The sequence below is a fragment of the Anolis carolinensis genome, unplaced genomic scaffold, assembly GCF_035594765.1.
Source record: "Anolis carolinensis isolate JA03-04 unplaced genomic scaffold, rAnoCar3.1.pri scaffold_14, whole genome shotgun sequence".
NCBI lineage: Eukaryota > Metazoa > Chordata > Lepidosauria > Squamata > Dactyloidae > Anolis > Anolis carolinensis.
Genome location: NW_026943825.1, coordinates 15,369,206 through 15,385,491, shown reverse-complemented (window position 1 = coordinate 15,385,491; position 16,286 = coordinate 15,369,206). Strand labels below are relative to the sequence as shown.

General features: G+C 44.9%; 1 protein-coding gene across 4 annotated transcripts in view; it reads right to left on the bottom strand.

Moving 5' to 3' along the window:
- Positions 1-1,495: 1,495 nt before the first annotated feature.
- Positions 1,496-16,286, bottom strand: part of gatad2b (GATA zinc finger domain containing 2B) — a 77,928-nt gene continuing 63,137 nt past the window's right edge. For all 4 annotated transcript variants that reach the window (XM_008123272.3, XM_008123274.3, XM_016998509.2 and 1 more), the window contains exons 9-11: positions 14,556-14,669; positions 12,928-13,045; positions 1,496-10,812 (exon numbers count right to left, since the gene is read on the bottom strand). In XM_008123272.3, the coding sequence (XP_008121479.1) occupies positions 10,679-10,812; positions 12,928-13,045; positions 14,556-14,669 (366 nt within the window). In that variant the 3' untranslated portion in view covers positions 1,496-10,678. The remainder of the gene's footprint in view (positions 10,813-12,927; positions 13,046-14,555; positions 14,670-16,286) is intronic.

Below are 16,286 nucleotides of genomic sequence, written 5' to 3'. Positions count from 1 at the left end.
CAGTGAGTGAGCGAGGGTGAGCAGCAAAGGCCCTCCCTCCCTCCTTCACTTGCTCACTCACTCACCAGGCCAGGTCCCGGCAGCAAGGGCAGAACCAGGAGCCAGTGAGTGAGCGAGGGTGAGCAGCAAAGGCCCTCCCTCCCTCCTTCACTTGCTCACTCACTCACCAGGCCAGGTCCCGGCAGCAAGGGCAGAACCAGGAGCCAGTGAGTGAGCGAGGGTGAGCAGCAAAGGCCCTCCCTCCCTCCTTCACTTGCTCACTCACTCACCAGGCCAGGTCCCGGCAGCAAGGGCAGAACCAGGAGCCAGTGAGTGAGCGAGGGTGAGCAGCAAAGGCCCTCCCTCCCTCCTTCACTTGCTCACTCACTCACCAGGCCAGGTCCCGGCAGCAAGGGCAGAACCAGGAGCCAGTGAGTGAGCGAGGGTGAGCAGCAAAGGCCCTCCCTCCCTCCTTCACTTGCTCACTCACTCACCAGGCCAGGTCCCGGCAGCAAGGGCAGAACCAGGAGCCAGTGAGTGAGCGAGGGTGAGCAGCAAAGGCCCTCCCTCCCTCCTTCACTTGCTCACTCACTCACCAGGCCAGGTCCCGGCAGCAAGGGCAGAACCAGGAGCCAGTGAGTGAGCGAGGGTGAGCAGCAAAGGCCCTCCCTCCCTCCTTCACTTGCTCACTCACTCACCAGGCCAGGTCCCGGCAGTAAGGGCAGAACCAGGCGCCAGTGAGTTCTGTGAGCAAGTGAGTGGCAAACGCCCTCCCTCCCTCCTTCACTTGCTCACTCACTCACCGGGCCGGGTCCCAGCAGGAAGGGCAGAACCAGGAGCTAGTGAGTGAGTGAGTTCTGTGAACAAGTGAGCGGCAAAGGCCCTCCCTCCTTCCTTCACTTGCTCACTCACTCACCGGGCCGGGTCCTGGCAGCAAGGGCAGAACCAGGAGACAGTGAGTGAGTGAGTGAGCGAGGGTGAGCAGCAAAGGCCCTCCCTCCTTCCTTCCTTCCTTCGCTCGCTCACTCACCAGGCCAGGTCCTGGCAGCAAGGGCAGAATGAGCAGAAGTCGGATATCGGATGAGTGGAAGTCGGATATGTCGGATGAGCAGAAGTCAGATTTGTCAGATGAGTGGAAATCGGATATGTCAGATGAGCAGAAGTCAGATATGTCGGATGAGCGGATGTCAGATATGTCGGATGAGCGGATGTCAGATATGTCGGATGAGCGGAAGTCGGATATGTCGGATGAGCGGAAGTCGGATATGTCAGATGAGCGGAAGTCGGATATGCGGGACTCTACTGTATTTAAAAAAAGATGAGGATCACTAGCGGTTAGGTGGAAACGGAAGGATGAACATGGGGCCCTTTGGGCTTCCTTGAAATACTAGTCCTTTGACTTGGGTGACATCCAAAATTAGTCCTGGATAGATCCCTCTTCAAGCCGTAAACCCTTTCGACAATGATGCTCCCCTATCTCGCACGAAACAGCGAATCCAACATGTCAACTACGTCCAAATGTATAAACCATTCCTTTCTTTATTAAACATAGCTTGCAAGTGATAAATATTACAAAGTTTTTTTAATCCTTTCTCCAAAAATTAGCTTATTATTATTATTATTTTTTAATCGGGTCACTGCATAATCAATTGGCAATATTTAAACAGCTTTATTTTTTTATCCTCCTCCTCCTCCTTTGAAACCAGATTCCAAAAACACAATGCAAAAAATAAAAATAAAAAGCCCTCTTAAAATTGTGCAAAAGGTCCGGTTTCCCATCCGGGCCTCTCCTTCCTCCCAGAATTGTCGGTTGCATCGTCCTGTATTTGAAGCCATGCCACAAATCGGGGAAAATCACAATTTTTTTTGAGATCCGTTCTTTTTCTTAATATATATTGACTTCAAGTAGGGAGTGGACTTTTACTAATTGCGTCCAAAGCACCCCAATATATATACTTAAATACTCTGCAAAAGACCATGACTCTATTTAGGGACTGGTAAAGAAGGCTGTATCAACTGTTGATTTTGGAGAGATACAGGCTTTAAGACAATGGCATATCCCATTGATGCATCTTTCCTCCAATGGATGGTTTCATTGGACAAGACCAAACTAGACCTCAAGGAGATGTTGTGGTCCAAAGATTTCCTCCTCCTCCAAGACCCCATGGATGTGTAGGATGAGGTCAAACAAAGAGCCCAATTGTTCTTGCTCTACTGACAACACCGTATGGTGTCCACCATAAAACCATGTTCTATCACATAGTGAGGGGATAGGAAGGGACTCAAGAAGAGATGGAAAGACAGGTGGACAATGGATCACAGAGATAGCAGTGGCTCGTTCATTTGGGCTGAAGGAGGCTTCCTTGTCCAATGGATGGTTTCATTGGACAAGAACAATCTAGACCTCAAGGAGATGTTGAGGTCCAAAAATTTCCTCCTCCTCCAAGACCTATGGATGCATAGGATGGGGTAAAAAAAATAAATCCCAATTGTTCTTGTTCTTCTGACAATACCGTATGGTGTCCACCATAAAACCATGTTCTATCACACAGTGATAGGAAGAGACTCAAGAGAAGATGGAAAGACAGATGGACAATGGCCCACAGGGATAGCAGTGGCTTGTGCATTTGGGCTGAAGGAGACATCCTTATCCAATGCTTTCATTGGACGAGACCAATCTAGACCTCAAGATGTTGAGGTCCAAATATTTCCTCCTCCTCCAAGACCTATGGATGCGTAGGATGGGGGTAAAAAAAAGCCCAACTGTTCTTGCTCTTCTGACAACTCCATATGGTGTCCACCATAAAACCATGTTCTATCACACAGTGATAGGAAGAGGCTCAAGAGAAGATGGAAAGACAGATGGACAATGGTCCACAGAGATAGCAGTGGCTCGTTCATTTGGGCTGAAGGAGACATCCTTATCCAATGCTTTCATTGGATGAGACCAATCTAGACCTCAAGATGTTGAGGTCCTCCTCCTCCAAGACCTATGGATGCGTAGGATGGGGGTAAAACAAGAGCCCAATTATTCTTGCTCTTCTGAGAACTCTGTATGGTGTCCACCATAAAGCCATGTTCTATCACAGTGAGAGAGACAGGGTCTATGATAGGAAGGGACTCAAGAGAAGATGGAAAGACGGATGGACAATGGCCCACAGGGATAACAGTGGCTTGTTTATTTGGGCTGAAGGAGACATCCTTATCCAATGCTTTCATTGGACAAGACCAATCTAGGCCTCAAGATGTTGAGGTCCAAACATTTCCTCCTCCTCCAAGACCTATGGATGCGTAGGATGGGGTTAAAAAAAGAGCCCAATTGTTCTTTCTCTTCTGAGAACTCTGTATGGTGTCCACCATAAAACCATGTTCTATCACACAGTGATAGGAAGAAACTCAAGAGAAGATGGAAAGACAGATGGACAATGGTCCACAGAGATAGCAGTGGCTTGTTCATTTGGGCCGAAGGAGGCTTCCTTCTCCAATGGCTGGTTTCATTGGACAAGACTAATCTAGACCTCAAGGAGAAGCTGAGGTCCAAATGTTTCCTTCCTTGTGAGCAATGTCCATGTGGGAGTAAAAACCTATTCAGGGACAAGGAAATCATAACTGAAAAGAGATGGAAGCAGGATAAAGATGGGGGAGATCTCAGGTCAAGGTGAGTTAGAACGGTGGAATTGAGCACAATTTTGTCCCATTCTTCTACTACATACAAAAGCAATATGCTCAAGAGGGAATCGAATCTGGTTCGATTCCAGAAATAGGTAAATTTCAAACAAGACTCAAAGGACGTGGAGATGGGAGAGGTGAGATTTCAGAATGGCCACTTCCACATCGCACAACTGTAGCATGATGGTCCACATCAACAGCTTCTGCCCCATGGGATTTGTAGCTTGGGGGTTTGGCATTCTGAATTCTTAGCCAGGGAACTCTAAGCCCAGGGGTTCACAAAGGACCACAATAAGGTGGGACAGCATGGGACAAATTGGGTCGTCTACAGTTGTCAAAATATTATTTTTTTAAAATTCTGGAGATGAATATTTATCTCGAAGTGGAAAATATCAATCGAAGGGAGCAAGGAGCTCCCATGGATGAAAACAAACAAAGAGGGGGAGTCCTGGAAACAGAGATTTCCTACACTGAAGCTGGAAATAGGAAGCCTTCTCCTTGGTAGTCTTTTTGGACAAATTGGCATTCACGGTAAGGAAGCACCAAGACAGGCCACACAATGTGTGAAGGACATGGCTTTGGCCCATAAAAGGTTGGAAGTTGTGTCAAAGGTGGGCTCTACTGGTTTTCAAGGAGGCCAGGAAGCATGTGATCTTCAACAAGAGTAGCACGTCACTCTTCGAAACCCGGGTGCCATTTTGAAACGCGATGGTGGCCCTGTCCTCTACATTTTGGTCATGATGGACAAGACCTCAAAATCAATGAAGAACCATCTAAGAGAACCTAGGCTTTCTGGCAACATAAATGGTTGTCTTCCTTCTTTTAAATGCCATTGCTGGGCCAATAGGTTATGAGGTTGGTTGGCATTCATGTACTGCTCCAAGATAACATGTTTTCCATATCCTATGCCATGCTTCAGAAGAGCAGAGGACAGACGTGGCCTGAAGGGTAGATACATGATTTATTAAACAATAGCATTGACAAAAAGTAGGGGAACAAATGGCCTTGGATATATTTGAAATTGACCTAATTTGGCCATTCTGGGGAACCTTGGTGTAATTCCAGCCAAAGAAAAGGGAGATGGAGATATACCAAGAGAAGGAAGGAATGGGAGAAAAAGTCGAATGCAACTCAAAAGAGGAAAAGGTTGAAGCCAGATTGGCCAAGCAGTGGCTGCGATGGGGAATGGGATCTATGTATGTCTTCTCAAAAATCCTGCAAGAAAGAGAGGACCAAGCTATCTGCCAAACACATCTGACTCTTTGCAAGGGATGCGATGGGGAACGGGATCTATGAACGTCTTCCCAAAAATCCTGCACGAGAGAGAGGACCACGCTATCCGCCAAACACATCTAACCCTTTGCAAGAGATGTGATAGGGAACGGGATCTATGTACGTCTTTCCAAAAATCCTGCGAGAGAGAGGACCACGCTATCCGCCAAACACATCCGACTCCTTGCAATGGATGTGATGGGGAACGGGATCTATGAACGTCTTCCCCAAAATCCTGCGAGAGAGAGAGGACTACGCTATCTGCCAAACACATCCGACTCTTTGCAATGGATGTGATGGGGAACGGGATCTATGAACGTCTTCCCCAAAATCCTGCGAGAGAGAGAGGACTACGCTATCTGCCAAACACATCGGACTCTTTGCAAGGGATGTAATGGGGAACGGGATCTATGAACGTCTTCCCAAAAATCCTGCAAGAGAGAGAGGACTACGCTATCTGCCAAACACATCTGACCCTTTGCAATGGATGCGATGGGGAACGGGATCTATGAATGTCTTCCCAAAAATCCTGCACGAGAGAGAGGACCACGCTATCCGCCAAACACATCGGACTCTTTGCAATGGATGCGATGGGGAACGGGATCTATGTACGTCTTTCCAAAAATCTTGCAAGAGAGAGAGGACCACGCTATCCACCAAACACACCCAACTCTTTGCAAGGATGTGATGGGGAACAGGATCTATGACTGTCTTCCCAAAAATCCTGCAAGAGAGAGAGGACCACGCTATCCGCCAAACACATCTGACTCATTGCAAGGAATGCCAAAAAGAGCCAACATTGTCCCGAACCAAGAAACAGTGCAAATACTATTTACAGTTGAACGGGGAGGTCGAAAACATTGCTTCCTCCCCACCTGTGAAAACGGAAAGGGGAAAGAACGGATCCCCGGCGTTCCTGGTTGTCGCCAAAGTTGTGTGTCTGGCCGGTGGACTTTACTTCCAATCCAAGAGCAAGACAAGGCACCTTTTTGGGGGCGTTAGACGGGGAAATGATGGCTAAACCCATTTTCGGTTTTTTGGGGGGTGCACGGAGGGTGTGACACGAGCCTCCCCCCTTTCCCCCGCCTCCCCAAATTTCCAGGAAAACCACCCTTTTGCACATTTTAAATGTCATATACACAAAAAGGTTCACACTACAAAAGGACGTTAACAACTTTTTCACAATATTCATGGCTAAGCTGTCTGTTGTCTTTTTTTGTCGTTTTGTTTTTCTCTACACAATATACAATTTCCATATTTTCGTCAGGGCGGAGGGTGAGGTGCCCTTCCTTCTCCCTTCCCGGAGTTGTTGTTTAATTTTTTTTTCAGTTTTGTTTCTGGTTTTTTTTCCATCTTTTTTTTTCTTTAAATGTGTCAAGAAATAGCTTATGTACAACAAAGGAGTCCTTGTTATAACGTTTTTTTTTCCGGCAGCAAGTTATTTTGTTAAGCGAAGAAGGTCTTCACGGGAGCGGAGAGGCAAGAGGAAAGGAGCGGAGAAGAGGAAAGGAGCAGAAAAACAAGGTCGGCGGGAAACGGAGGCCGGAGGGAGCGAGCCCAGTTACACTTTTTCAAAAATTTTCCTGCAGAAAACACAAAGTTCTTTTTTCCAAAGGAAGAAAATAAAACAGCACCAACCACAAAGCATCTATTGCTACGCTGTAAAAATAAAGGCAGGCCCCCCAAAATAGCCAGGAAAGGAAAACCCTTAATTCTGTACCTTCATAAGAACTTTTAGATCCCAAAAAGAGAGAGAAAGAGCATCAAAGTGGAGGGAAGGAAGGTGAGTAGGAAAAATGACTCATTTGCCAGTTTGGGCAAAATCAAGGGCAGAGGAGTCGACTGGGGAGAAGGTTGTTTTTTTTTGGGGGGGGGCACCAAGCCAAAGAAGGAAACACTGACGGGGAAACCTAGCTTTCTCCTGTTACTGCCCAACAGCCCCAACTCAGCAGAGGAAGCCCCGCTTGAAGGCGGAAAAGGCCAAAGGAACCAGGATCCCATTACATGCGGAAAAATACGTCCCAAGAGAATGCCGTAATAAAGGACCCTCCCGGCCCAATTCCCTCCCATGGGGCTTTCTCCCTCCTTAATGGGAAATCGGAACATTTCCATTCATGTCCCCTAGGATGCCAGAAAGCCAAGGAAATGGGAAACCCTACAGTGGCAACTTGGGTAAGTTACAAACATGGGCAAATTATTTTGGGGACGGGGTCTAGGCTCAACCTCAGATATGGGTTCGGGCAGGCATGGGCAAACTTTCTAATTTGGAGGCCACATGCCAGCACCACCTGTCAGGAGGACTGGCTGCCCAGTGATGGAAGGAAGGAAAGAAGGATGAAAGGGAGGAAGGGAAGGATGGAAGAAGAAAGAGGAAGGAAGGAAAGAGAAAAGGGAAGGAAGGAAGAAAGGGTGGAAGGGAAGGATGGAAGGAAAAAGAGGAAAGGAAGGAAAAAAGAAGGATGGAAGGAGAAAGAGGGAGGTAAGGTAGGGAGGGGGAGAGGGAGAAAAGGAGGAAGGAAAGAAGGCCAAAAAGGTGGAAGCGAAGGACGGAAGGAGAAAGAGGGAGGTAAAGTAGGGAGGGAGAGAGGGAGAGAAGGAGGAAGGAAAGAAGGAAGACCAAAAAGGTAGAAGGGAAGGATGGAAGGAGAAAGAGGGAGGTAAGGAAGGGAGAGAGTGAAGGAAGGAGGAAGGAAAAAGGGAAGGAAGGAAAGAGAAAAAGGAAGGACAAAAAGGTGGAAGGGAAGGAGAAAAAAGTGAAGGAAAGAAAAGAGGGAAGGAAGGACGAAAGGGTGAAAGGAAGGAGGGAGAAAGAGGGAGGCAAGGAAGGGAGGGAGGGAAGGAAGGAAAGAGAGAAGGAAGGACAGGATGGTGAGAGAGAGGAGGGCCTGAGAAAAGAGCCCAAGGGGCCGCATCCGGCCCGCGGGCCTTGGTTTGCCCATACCTGAATTAGGGGAACTGGTTTGGGTAACACCAACTTGAAAACACTGATTCACTGACCGACCTCACATGGGGACGATGATGACAAGGAGATTTGGGGGTGGGGGGGTGGGGGAAAGAGAACATAATTTTTGCCTATAATTCTAAATTCCAGATGGGTGTTCTGTGGCCAACCCTTGCTCACCACCCCCCTTTCAATGTGCCAAGGGGCACAAAATATTGCACATTTCTTTACATCACCATCATCTTAAAAGGGTGGAGGGGCTAATCTTAACCAATACAGGGACTCTTGGCAAAGCTTGATTTTTAAAGGGGATAGGGAGGGATACAAAGGGAGGACAATGGCACTTGGCTTTTTTTTGGTGATGAGGGTGGATTAAAATTCAAAAAAGGGGGCAGGGAAAAGGGGATCGATTGAGAAGGTGCTCTTAAGTCGAGTTCAAATACAAGGTATTTGAGAAAGGAAGCCACGGTGGGACCCCCAAGGATCGCCGGGGAGCTGGGGTGAACCCGCCCCGCAAAATATTTTTATTTAAGAGTATGAAATGTTCAGGTTGATGAGGACTAATGCAAATAGGTGCATGACATATTTATCCCGACACACAGAAGTGCTGCTAATCTGTCCCTCGCTTTTACAGAGCCCCCCCCCCCCGCCCGTGACCCCTCCAAACGGTGCCCCCACCATCCCAACGCACACAACAACACACTCTTCCACTGGTTTATTAGTAAGTGCTCAGTGATTGGAGGGGTTGGCAGTGGAAGAGAGTGGGAGCGTGAATCGGGGCGGTGGGTGGGACCCACAACGGAAACGGTGGCCGAAGGGTTTGCCGCGGGGAGAACGACACACAACGGAAAATGTGGCCCAAAAGGATATGGAGTTTCAGGGAGCTTCCGAGGGAATCCGAGGCAACAACGGTGTCTGAAGGGAAAAAATGGGGAGTGCTAAAGGAGGGGGGTAAAAATCTTAAGTTGACCTCAAAAGGGATCCACCCCATCCCAAGGAGGGAAGAAAAATTATGTTAGCCTAGATGAAGACGTAAGTGGGACGGGGAGACACTTTGACGAGTCCGTGGAGAGTCCTGGGTTGCAATGGAGCCTTTCCTTCCCAATGTTTGGAGAAGGCTTTAGGGTCTGAGCACAGAAATACTTTACACCCTTAAGAGTGACGGCAGTGGCAGATCTGATGGCACAGACTTGGCCTCCCGTTGTTTGGTCCAATGCCTATCGACTGTCACACGGACAAGGTCGTTCCGTGCTTCGAAGAGATGGGATGATAAAACGATCAGGGCAGTGGCAGATCTGACTTGGCCTCCTGTTGACTGGTCCGATCGATGCTTATCGATATCACCCAACAGATCGTTCTGTGTTTCGGAAAGATGGGATGATAAAACGATCAGGGCAGTGGCAGATCTGACTTGGCTTCTTGTTGACTGGTCCGATCGATGCTTATAGATATCACCCAACGGATCGTTCTGTGTTTCGAAGAGATGGGATGATAAAACGATCAGGGCAGTGGCAGATCTGACTTGGCCTCCTGTTGACTGGTCCGATCGATGCTTATAGATATCACCCAACGGATCGTTCTGTGTTTCGGAAAGATGGGATGATAACTGGCCTCCTGTTTATTGGTCCGATGCCTATCGACAGTCACCCGGACGGGGTCGTTCCGTGTTTCGGAAAGATGGGGTGATAAAACAGATCAGGGCAGTGGCAGATCTGACTTGGCCTCTCGTTGATTGGTCCGATGCCTATCAACAGTCACTTCGAAAAGATGGGATGATAAAACAATTGGGTGGCTCCCTCTGCTGGAAGTCAGACACATTGGAGAGGTGAATTCCGGATTATTCTCTCTCAATCCGGTTGCCAAAAAAACCCTCACTGAGCTGCCATTGTGATGTCCGCAGTTTGGTAGATGATGAAGCAAACTACCATCGGAAAGTCCACATTTTCTGCCATCAATGCACATCTCTAATGGCATCTTATCTTCGGTAGATCCAGTTGGCAGCCTATCCCATACAAACTGGGACCCAGAAGGCGTTGTAGCACCCATCACTGACTCTGTCGAGTTATAAGGTGGATGCTGTGTCAAGTCTGATTCTCTGGATACGGGTCACTGTTGATGCCGTCTTTTATCCATACTCAGATGTTGATGGTTTCCCTGTCTCTGCACCTCTCATCTTTTGTGCTGAAGCCCCCCTTCCTTCCCCAAACAACAGAACCTTTGAGTTAAGAGCCTAGAAAAAGTTTTTAGGAAGATTCTTAAAAAAAAAATATTGAAGATTAATTGTTTGTAACCATCAGTTTTTAAGCCCGCGGAGGAAAACGAAAACAGGAATAAAAGAACATGACAATTAAAAATTCTACGCGTCGTCATTACAAATTCAAAATTCCAAAAATAATAATAATAATAAAGGAGCGTAAAACAAGCGTTAAACATGTGTATAGTGCAGGGTCCAAGCAGACAGGTTCTGACCTCGGGCAGAATCGAGGTGAGTGGGGTTAAAGGAAGGGAAGGGGGGGGGGGGGTAAAACTCTCGCTGCCAACAAAATCCAGAGATGAGAAAAAGGACAGAGAGAGAGAGAGAGAAGTCTTTCGGAAGAGAGCAGGTTGCTGAAGATTTCTTTTTTTTTCCTGAAATGTTCTCGTCTCTTTTTTTTGTGTGTTTTGTTTTCATCTTTTTTCTTCTTTTTTCGTTTTTTTGTCTTTTCCTCCACATATGGTAGGCACCAGAACAGGCACTGCATGCGACGGACAAAGGGGGAGGCGAGGGGCGGGGGGGTCAGAGGTCACAGGGAGGGGGAGGGGAGGGCACAGCTGGCGTTATTTTTGCCCACTGATGGACTGCGATATAGAGCGTGGCGGGATCATATCTAGAAGGTACTCCCGCTGCCGGTCTGCCAGACTCGATGCTTTGTGGCCCCCGATCCCCGCGTTCAGGTAGGCGATGTTGACACCTGGGGAAAACACAGAAGACATCAATACAAGAGCAAAGTCGTAGAGTTACAAGACAAAATAGCAGGAAATCTGCAGGGTTCTAACTTCCGCTAGACTTTGGGTTGCTGTGAGTTTTCTGGGCCGTATGGCCATGTTCCAGAAGCATTCTCTCCTGACGTTGAATGGCCTTTCAATGCTAATCAAGGTGGCCAATGGCAACTGTTTTTAAAATTGTTTTATTTGATATCTTAATTGGGTTTTTATATCGGGATATGATGTTTTAACTATGTCTTGCGGTCTGATGTACAGTAGAGTCTCACTTATCCAACACTCGCTTATCCAACGTTCTGGATTATCCATTTTTGTAGTCAATGTTTTCGATATATTTATTTACAGTATTTATATTCCGCCCTTCTCACCCCAAAGGGGACTCAGGGCGGATTACAATGAACACATATATGGCAAACATTCAATGCCAGCAGACAAACAACATACATTAGACAGACTCAGAGGCATTTTTAACATTTTTCCAGCTTCACGATTCCGGCCACAGGGGGAGCTGTTGCTTCACTGTCCAATAGTGGCTGTTCTTTCCTCGTGTTTTGCTAGCAGTTTTATGGTGTCCCTAAATTTCCCTAATTGATAGGTTCAACTGTCTTTCGGGGCTGCATAGGTCAACAGCAAGCCGGGGCTATTAATGGTCGGAGACTTCGAACTCATGACCTCTCGGTCAGTAGTGATTTATAGCAGCTGGCTACAGCCCGGCCCCGATATCGTGATATTTTGGTGCTAAATTCGTAAATACAGTAATTACTACATAGCATTAATATGTAATGGACTACATTTTCTGTCAAATTTGTTGTATAACATGATGTTTTGGTGCTTAATTTGTAAAATCATAACCTATTTTGATGTTTAATAGGCTTTTTCTTAATCTCTCCTTATTATCCAACATATTCACTTATCCAACATTCTGCTGGCCCATTTATGTTGGATAAGTGAGACTCTACTGTATTTGATATCTTAATTGGTTTTTTATATCGGGATATGATGTTTTAACTATGTCTTGCGGTCTGATGTATTTGTATGAACTTTATATGTTGTACGCCGCTTTGAATCCCACCCACGGGAGAAAAGCGGGATAGAAATGAATAAATAATACAGTAGAGTCCCACTTATCCAACATAAACGGGCCGGCAGAACGTTGGATAAGCGAATCAGATAAGCAAATTGGACCAGAGTTAGACAGTCTTATCTTAAATCTGAGCTTTATGTAAAAACAGTAGAGTCTCATCCTACGTAAACGGGTCGGCAAAACGTTGGATAAGCAAATATGTTGGATAATAAGGAGAGATTAAGGAAAAGCCTATTAAACATCAAATTAGGTTATGATTTTACAAATTAAGCACCAAAACATCATGTTATACAACAAATTTGACAGAAAAGGTAGTTCAATACGCAGTAATGCTATGCAGTAATTACTGTATTTACGAATTTAGCACCAAAATATTACGATGTATTAAAACATTGACTACAAAAATGCATTGGATAAGCGAATATGTTGGATAATAAGGAGGCATTAAGGAAAAGCTTATTGAATATCAAATTAGGTTATGATTTTATAAATTAAGCACCAAAACATCATGTTATACAACAAATTTGACAGAAAACGTAGTTCAATACGCAGTAATGCTATGTTGTAATTACTGTATTTATGAATTTAGAACCAAAATATCACAATATATTGAAAACATTGACTACAAAAATGGCTTGGATAATCCAGAAGCTTGGATAAGCGAGTGTTGGATAAGTGAGACTCTACTGCATTATAAGTCAGCACAGAGCAGCTTACATCGTTATCAACACCATCAAGAAGAGTCAACATCTGCCAGGAAACTGAGATGGAATCAACACGTTTCAGGACGGGAAAAGTCTGTCAGTAATTTCCAACTTTGGGACAACATCAGCAAAATATCGCTATATAGCAGACCTTGTTACATTCCAAAAATTGTGGCAGAACAGAGGATGGATGTGTTTATACTGTTTTTTCTCCTGTTTCTCCTATTTTTTAGGAAACCGAGCCAAGCATTGTATCCCAAATGCCTGCCACCCCTCTGATTCTGCCCCATTTGTACCTGGCATGCCGAGGAGGCCGCCTGCGACAGAAAGTTGTGGGGCCTGCGCAAAGTTGGACAGCATCGAGCGGGCAGAGGTGGGGATGCCACGCTGCAGGGTGCTCTGGGGTTGTTGCGCCTGCAGAAGGTGGAGGGAGAAAACAGAGCTTGTAATGGTGGAGGAGTTAAAAAAAAACAAACAAAAAACCCAAACCCAAAACAAAACCAAAAAAAAATATTTTTGGTTAGCAGAGGATGGTTGTTTCTTTGCAGCTGCCCAAAAGATATACGCTCCCTTGATATCTCTTTGTTTAAAATATGCACTCAGAGATTAAAAAACAAAGTCTTCTTTGAAAAATAACCTATCTTGTTTACTTATAAACATGTTCTATTAATTCACCTTAAGGTTCAGTTATCGATAGGATGTAGTTCCCTGTGTGTTGAGTACACAGGGTATCGTTTCTAATCAACAGTCTTTAGGTATAGTTGTACTCACTTTAGGTATAGTTGTACTCACTGAAATCCATAAGTCAAACTTCCCTACTGAAGCCCAAAAACATGCATCCACCTCCACTGAGGTGGTACAACAAACACATCCACCTCCACCGAGGTGTGATGTTAGACACATCCAAAATGGAGTCCTGAGTCTGAACATGCTCATGAAAATCACATTTCTATAACCTCTCCCACATGAAAGAGGTACAGTCAAACAGTAAATCACCAAACAGGTTAGCAAATATATACACCTATATATATAAAAGAGTGATGGAATCCTGGCGACCGCCAAAACAACAAAACTAAACATCCCACAACCTCGAAAATTGACAACACAACCCATCATCCACGCCTCTAGGTTGATACAACAAAAAGAAAAGAAAAATAAAGTCCTAATTAGAGGGAGAGGAATAATTGTTTTTATCCAATTGCTGCCAGTTCGAAGGCTAAGCTCCACCCACTTGGTCTCCTAGCAACCCTCTCACCCAGGGGACAGGCAGAGTTAGGCCTCACTTAGGCCTCTTCCACACTGCCTATAAAATACAGGTTATCAGATTTTAACTGGATTAGATGGCAGTGTAGACTCAAGGCCCTTCCACACAGTAATATAACCCATATAGTCTTATATTATCTGCTTTAACTGGATTATCTGGACTCCACACCTTTACCCTTTACCTTAACTACCACCAATTCCTCAATACTTTATTTCCCATACCACCACAGCTAGTTAACAAATAAATAGTGAAAGGCTTGGGAGGTTGCTATTTCCAACACACACTGGCATATAACCCAGTTCAAAGCAGATGTAGGTTTTTATACAGATGTGGAAGGGACCTCAGGGGGGTGAAGACTCCCATTTTCCATCTGGGTGCTATGTTAAAAAAAAGGATTAAGGGAAATCCAACCCCAAATAGGGAAACAAGTCATCCAGGAATACTTGGATGAATCTACAGATCACAAGGAAAGTGAATTTCCAGAACCTGGCCTCATCGTGCTGGCGCCCAACATGGGGCCCAAACACATTTAATAATAATCGATAATATAATGCATTCTATTTTTGACCTGCCTCTCAAACCTGGCAAGAGGAAAGGCAAGTGTTTGTGGGAATTTTCATCCCAGAGGGAGGGAGAGAGAAAGCTTCCGGGGCGCCTCACCTGGCGGAGTGTGTGGTGCCGCATGATGCTCTCCTGTTTGCTGACGCTGGACACGCTGGCGGGAGCGGCAGTCGGAGACAACGCAGCTTGTTGCTGCAGCCGTTGTTCAATTTCCTGGAGGGAGAAGAAAAAGAGCACCGTTGTAACACTGGATGATTTTGTCCTCGCAACAATTCCCACAATTCGTACACCGATGAGGAGAAAGGCGACCTTTCCCTGTTCTCCCCTAGAATATATTTTCCTGGAAAATTATTCTGTGCAGAGAATTCATGTGATTTTTCTGTCTGCACAGAAACAGCAATGGAAACAATACATTTCACAGGAACTCTATTAATGATTTCTGTATTCAAGAGTGAGAATATGGATCTGGTAAATATGGCGATTTGTGTAAAAAGACTTACACTTACCGGATGACCTTGGGGGTCTCTTCCAACTTTTAAGATTCTAGGATTCCCTGTCCCATTCATTCACTATCTTCACTACGGTTCTGTGTCTGCTTCTGATGTCAATTCTTCACTTCACTTTATTTCTTAATTAGTCGCTCTCCACCAGAGTGCTCCGAGCGACTTACAATTTAAAATATAATTCCACAATATAAAAACATTCAAGATAAAAACATTCAAGATAAAAACATTCAACAGTGACTATTTGGCAAATTAGATCTGATTTACTTAAATGCACAACCAAACAGCCAAGTCTTGAGCGCTTTTAATAATAATAATAATAATAATAATAATAATAATAATAACAACTTTATTTTTATACCCCGCCCCATCTCCCCAAAGGGACTCGAAGTCCCTGAAGGGACTTTTCCATTGAGTCTGTTCTTGTGCTGAGCCACACGTGGCTTCAGGAATTGACTTGCCATTGGGTGAGATGGTGAGAGTTTTGTATATTTTTCAGTGAATTTTCGCACTCCTAAACCTCTCTCGTGAAAAGTTCATTTGTATCTTACTGTATATCCTCGAGTATAAGCCTAGTTTTTCAGCCCTTTTTTTAAGACTGAAACCCCCCCCCTCGGCTTATACTCGGGTGAGGGCCCTGGTTGGCTTATATTTGGGTCAGCTTATACTCGCGAATATATGGTACATTTATTATTTTTCTCTATTATTATTGGTATTATTACATGTATTATTTTTCTCTATTATTGTTGCTACTATTACATATATTTTACCTTATTATTATTAATAATAATAATTTATTATTTCACTCTGATCTTTTATTATTATTGCATTTATTATTTTACTCCATTTATTATTACATAATAATGATTTGATCAGAGTTGGACAGTCTTCTTAAATTTGAGCTTTATGTAAATATTCAAAAACATTTAACCTACTGAGGCCTCAATTAATGTAATTTTATTAGTATCTGTTTTTATTTCTGAAATTTACCACCCTCGGCTTATATTGGAGTCAATGTTTTCCCAGGTTTTTTTGTGGTAAAATTAGGTGGCTCGGCTTATATTCGGGTTGGCTTATACTCGAGTATATACGGTAAATCAGGGGTCCTCAAACTTTTTAAGTGGAGGGCTGGTTCATGGTCCCTCAGACTGTTGGCGGGACGGACTATGATGAAATAGTCCAAAATCAGGATTGTCGTTGTTGTGTGCCTTCAAGTCATTTCAGAGTTAGTTCAACCCGAAGTCTAAAGTTTAGGACAGAGGCCAGGCCCATGGGTCTTAGTTTGGGGACCCCTGATCTAGATGATCTCATAAGACCATAGGTAAGC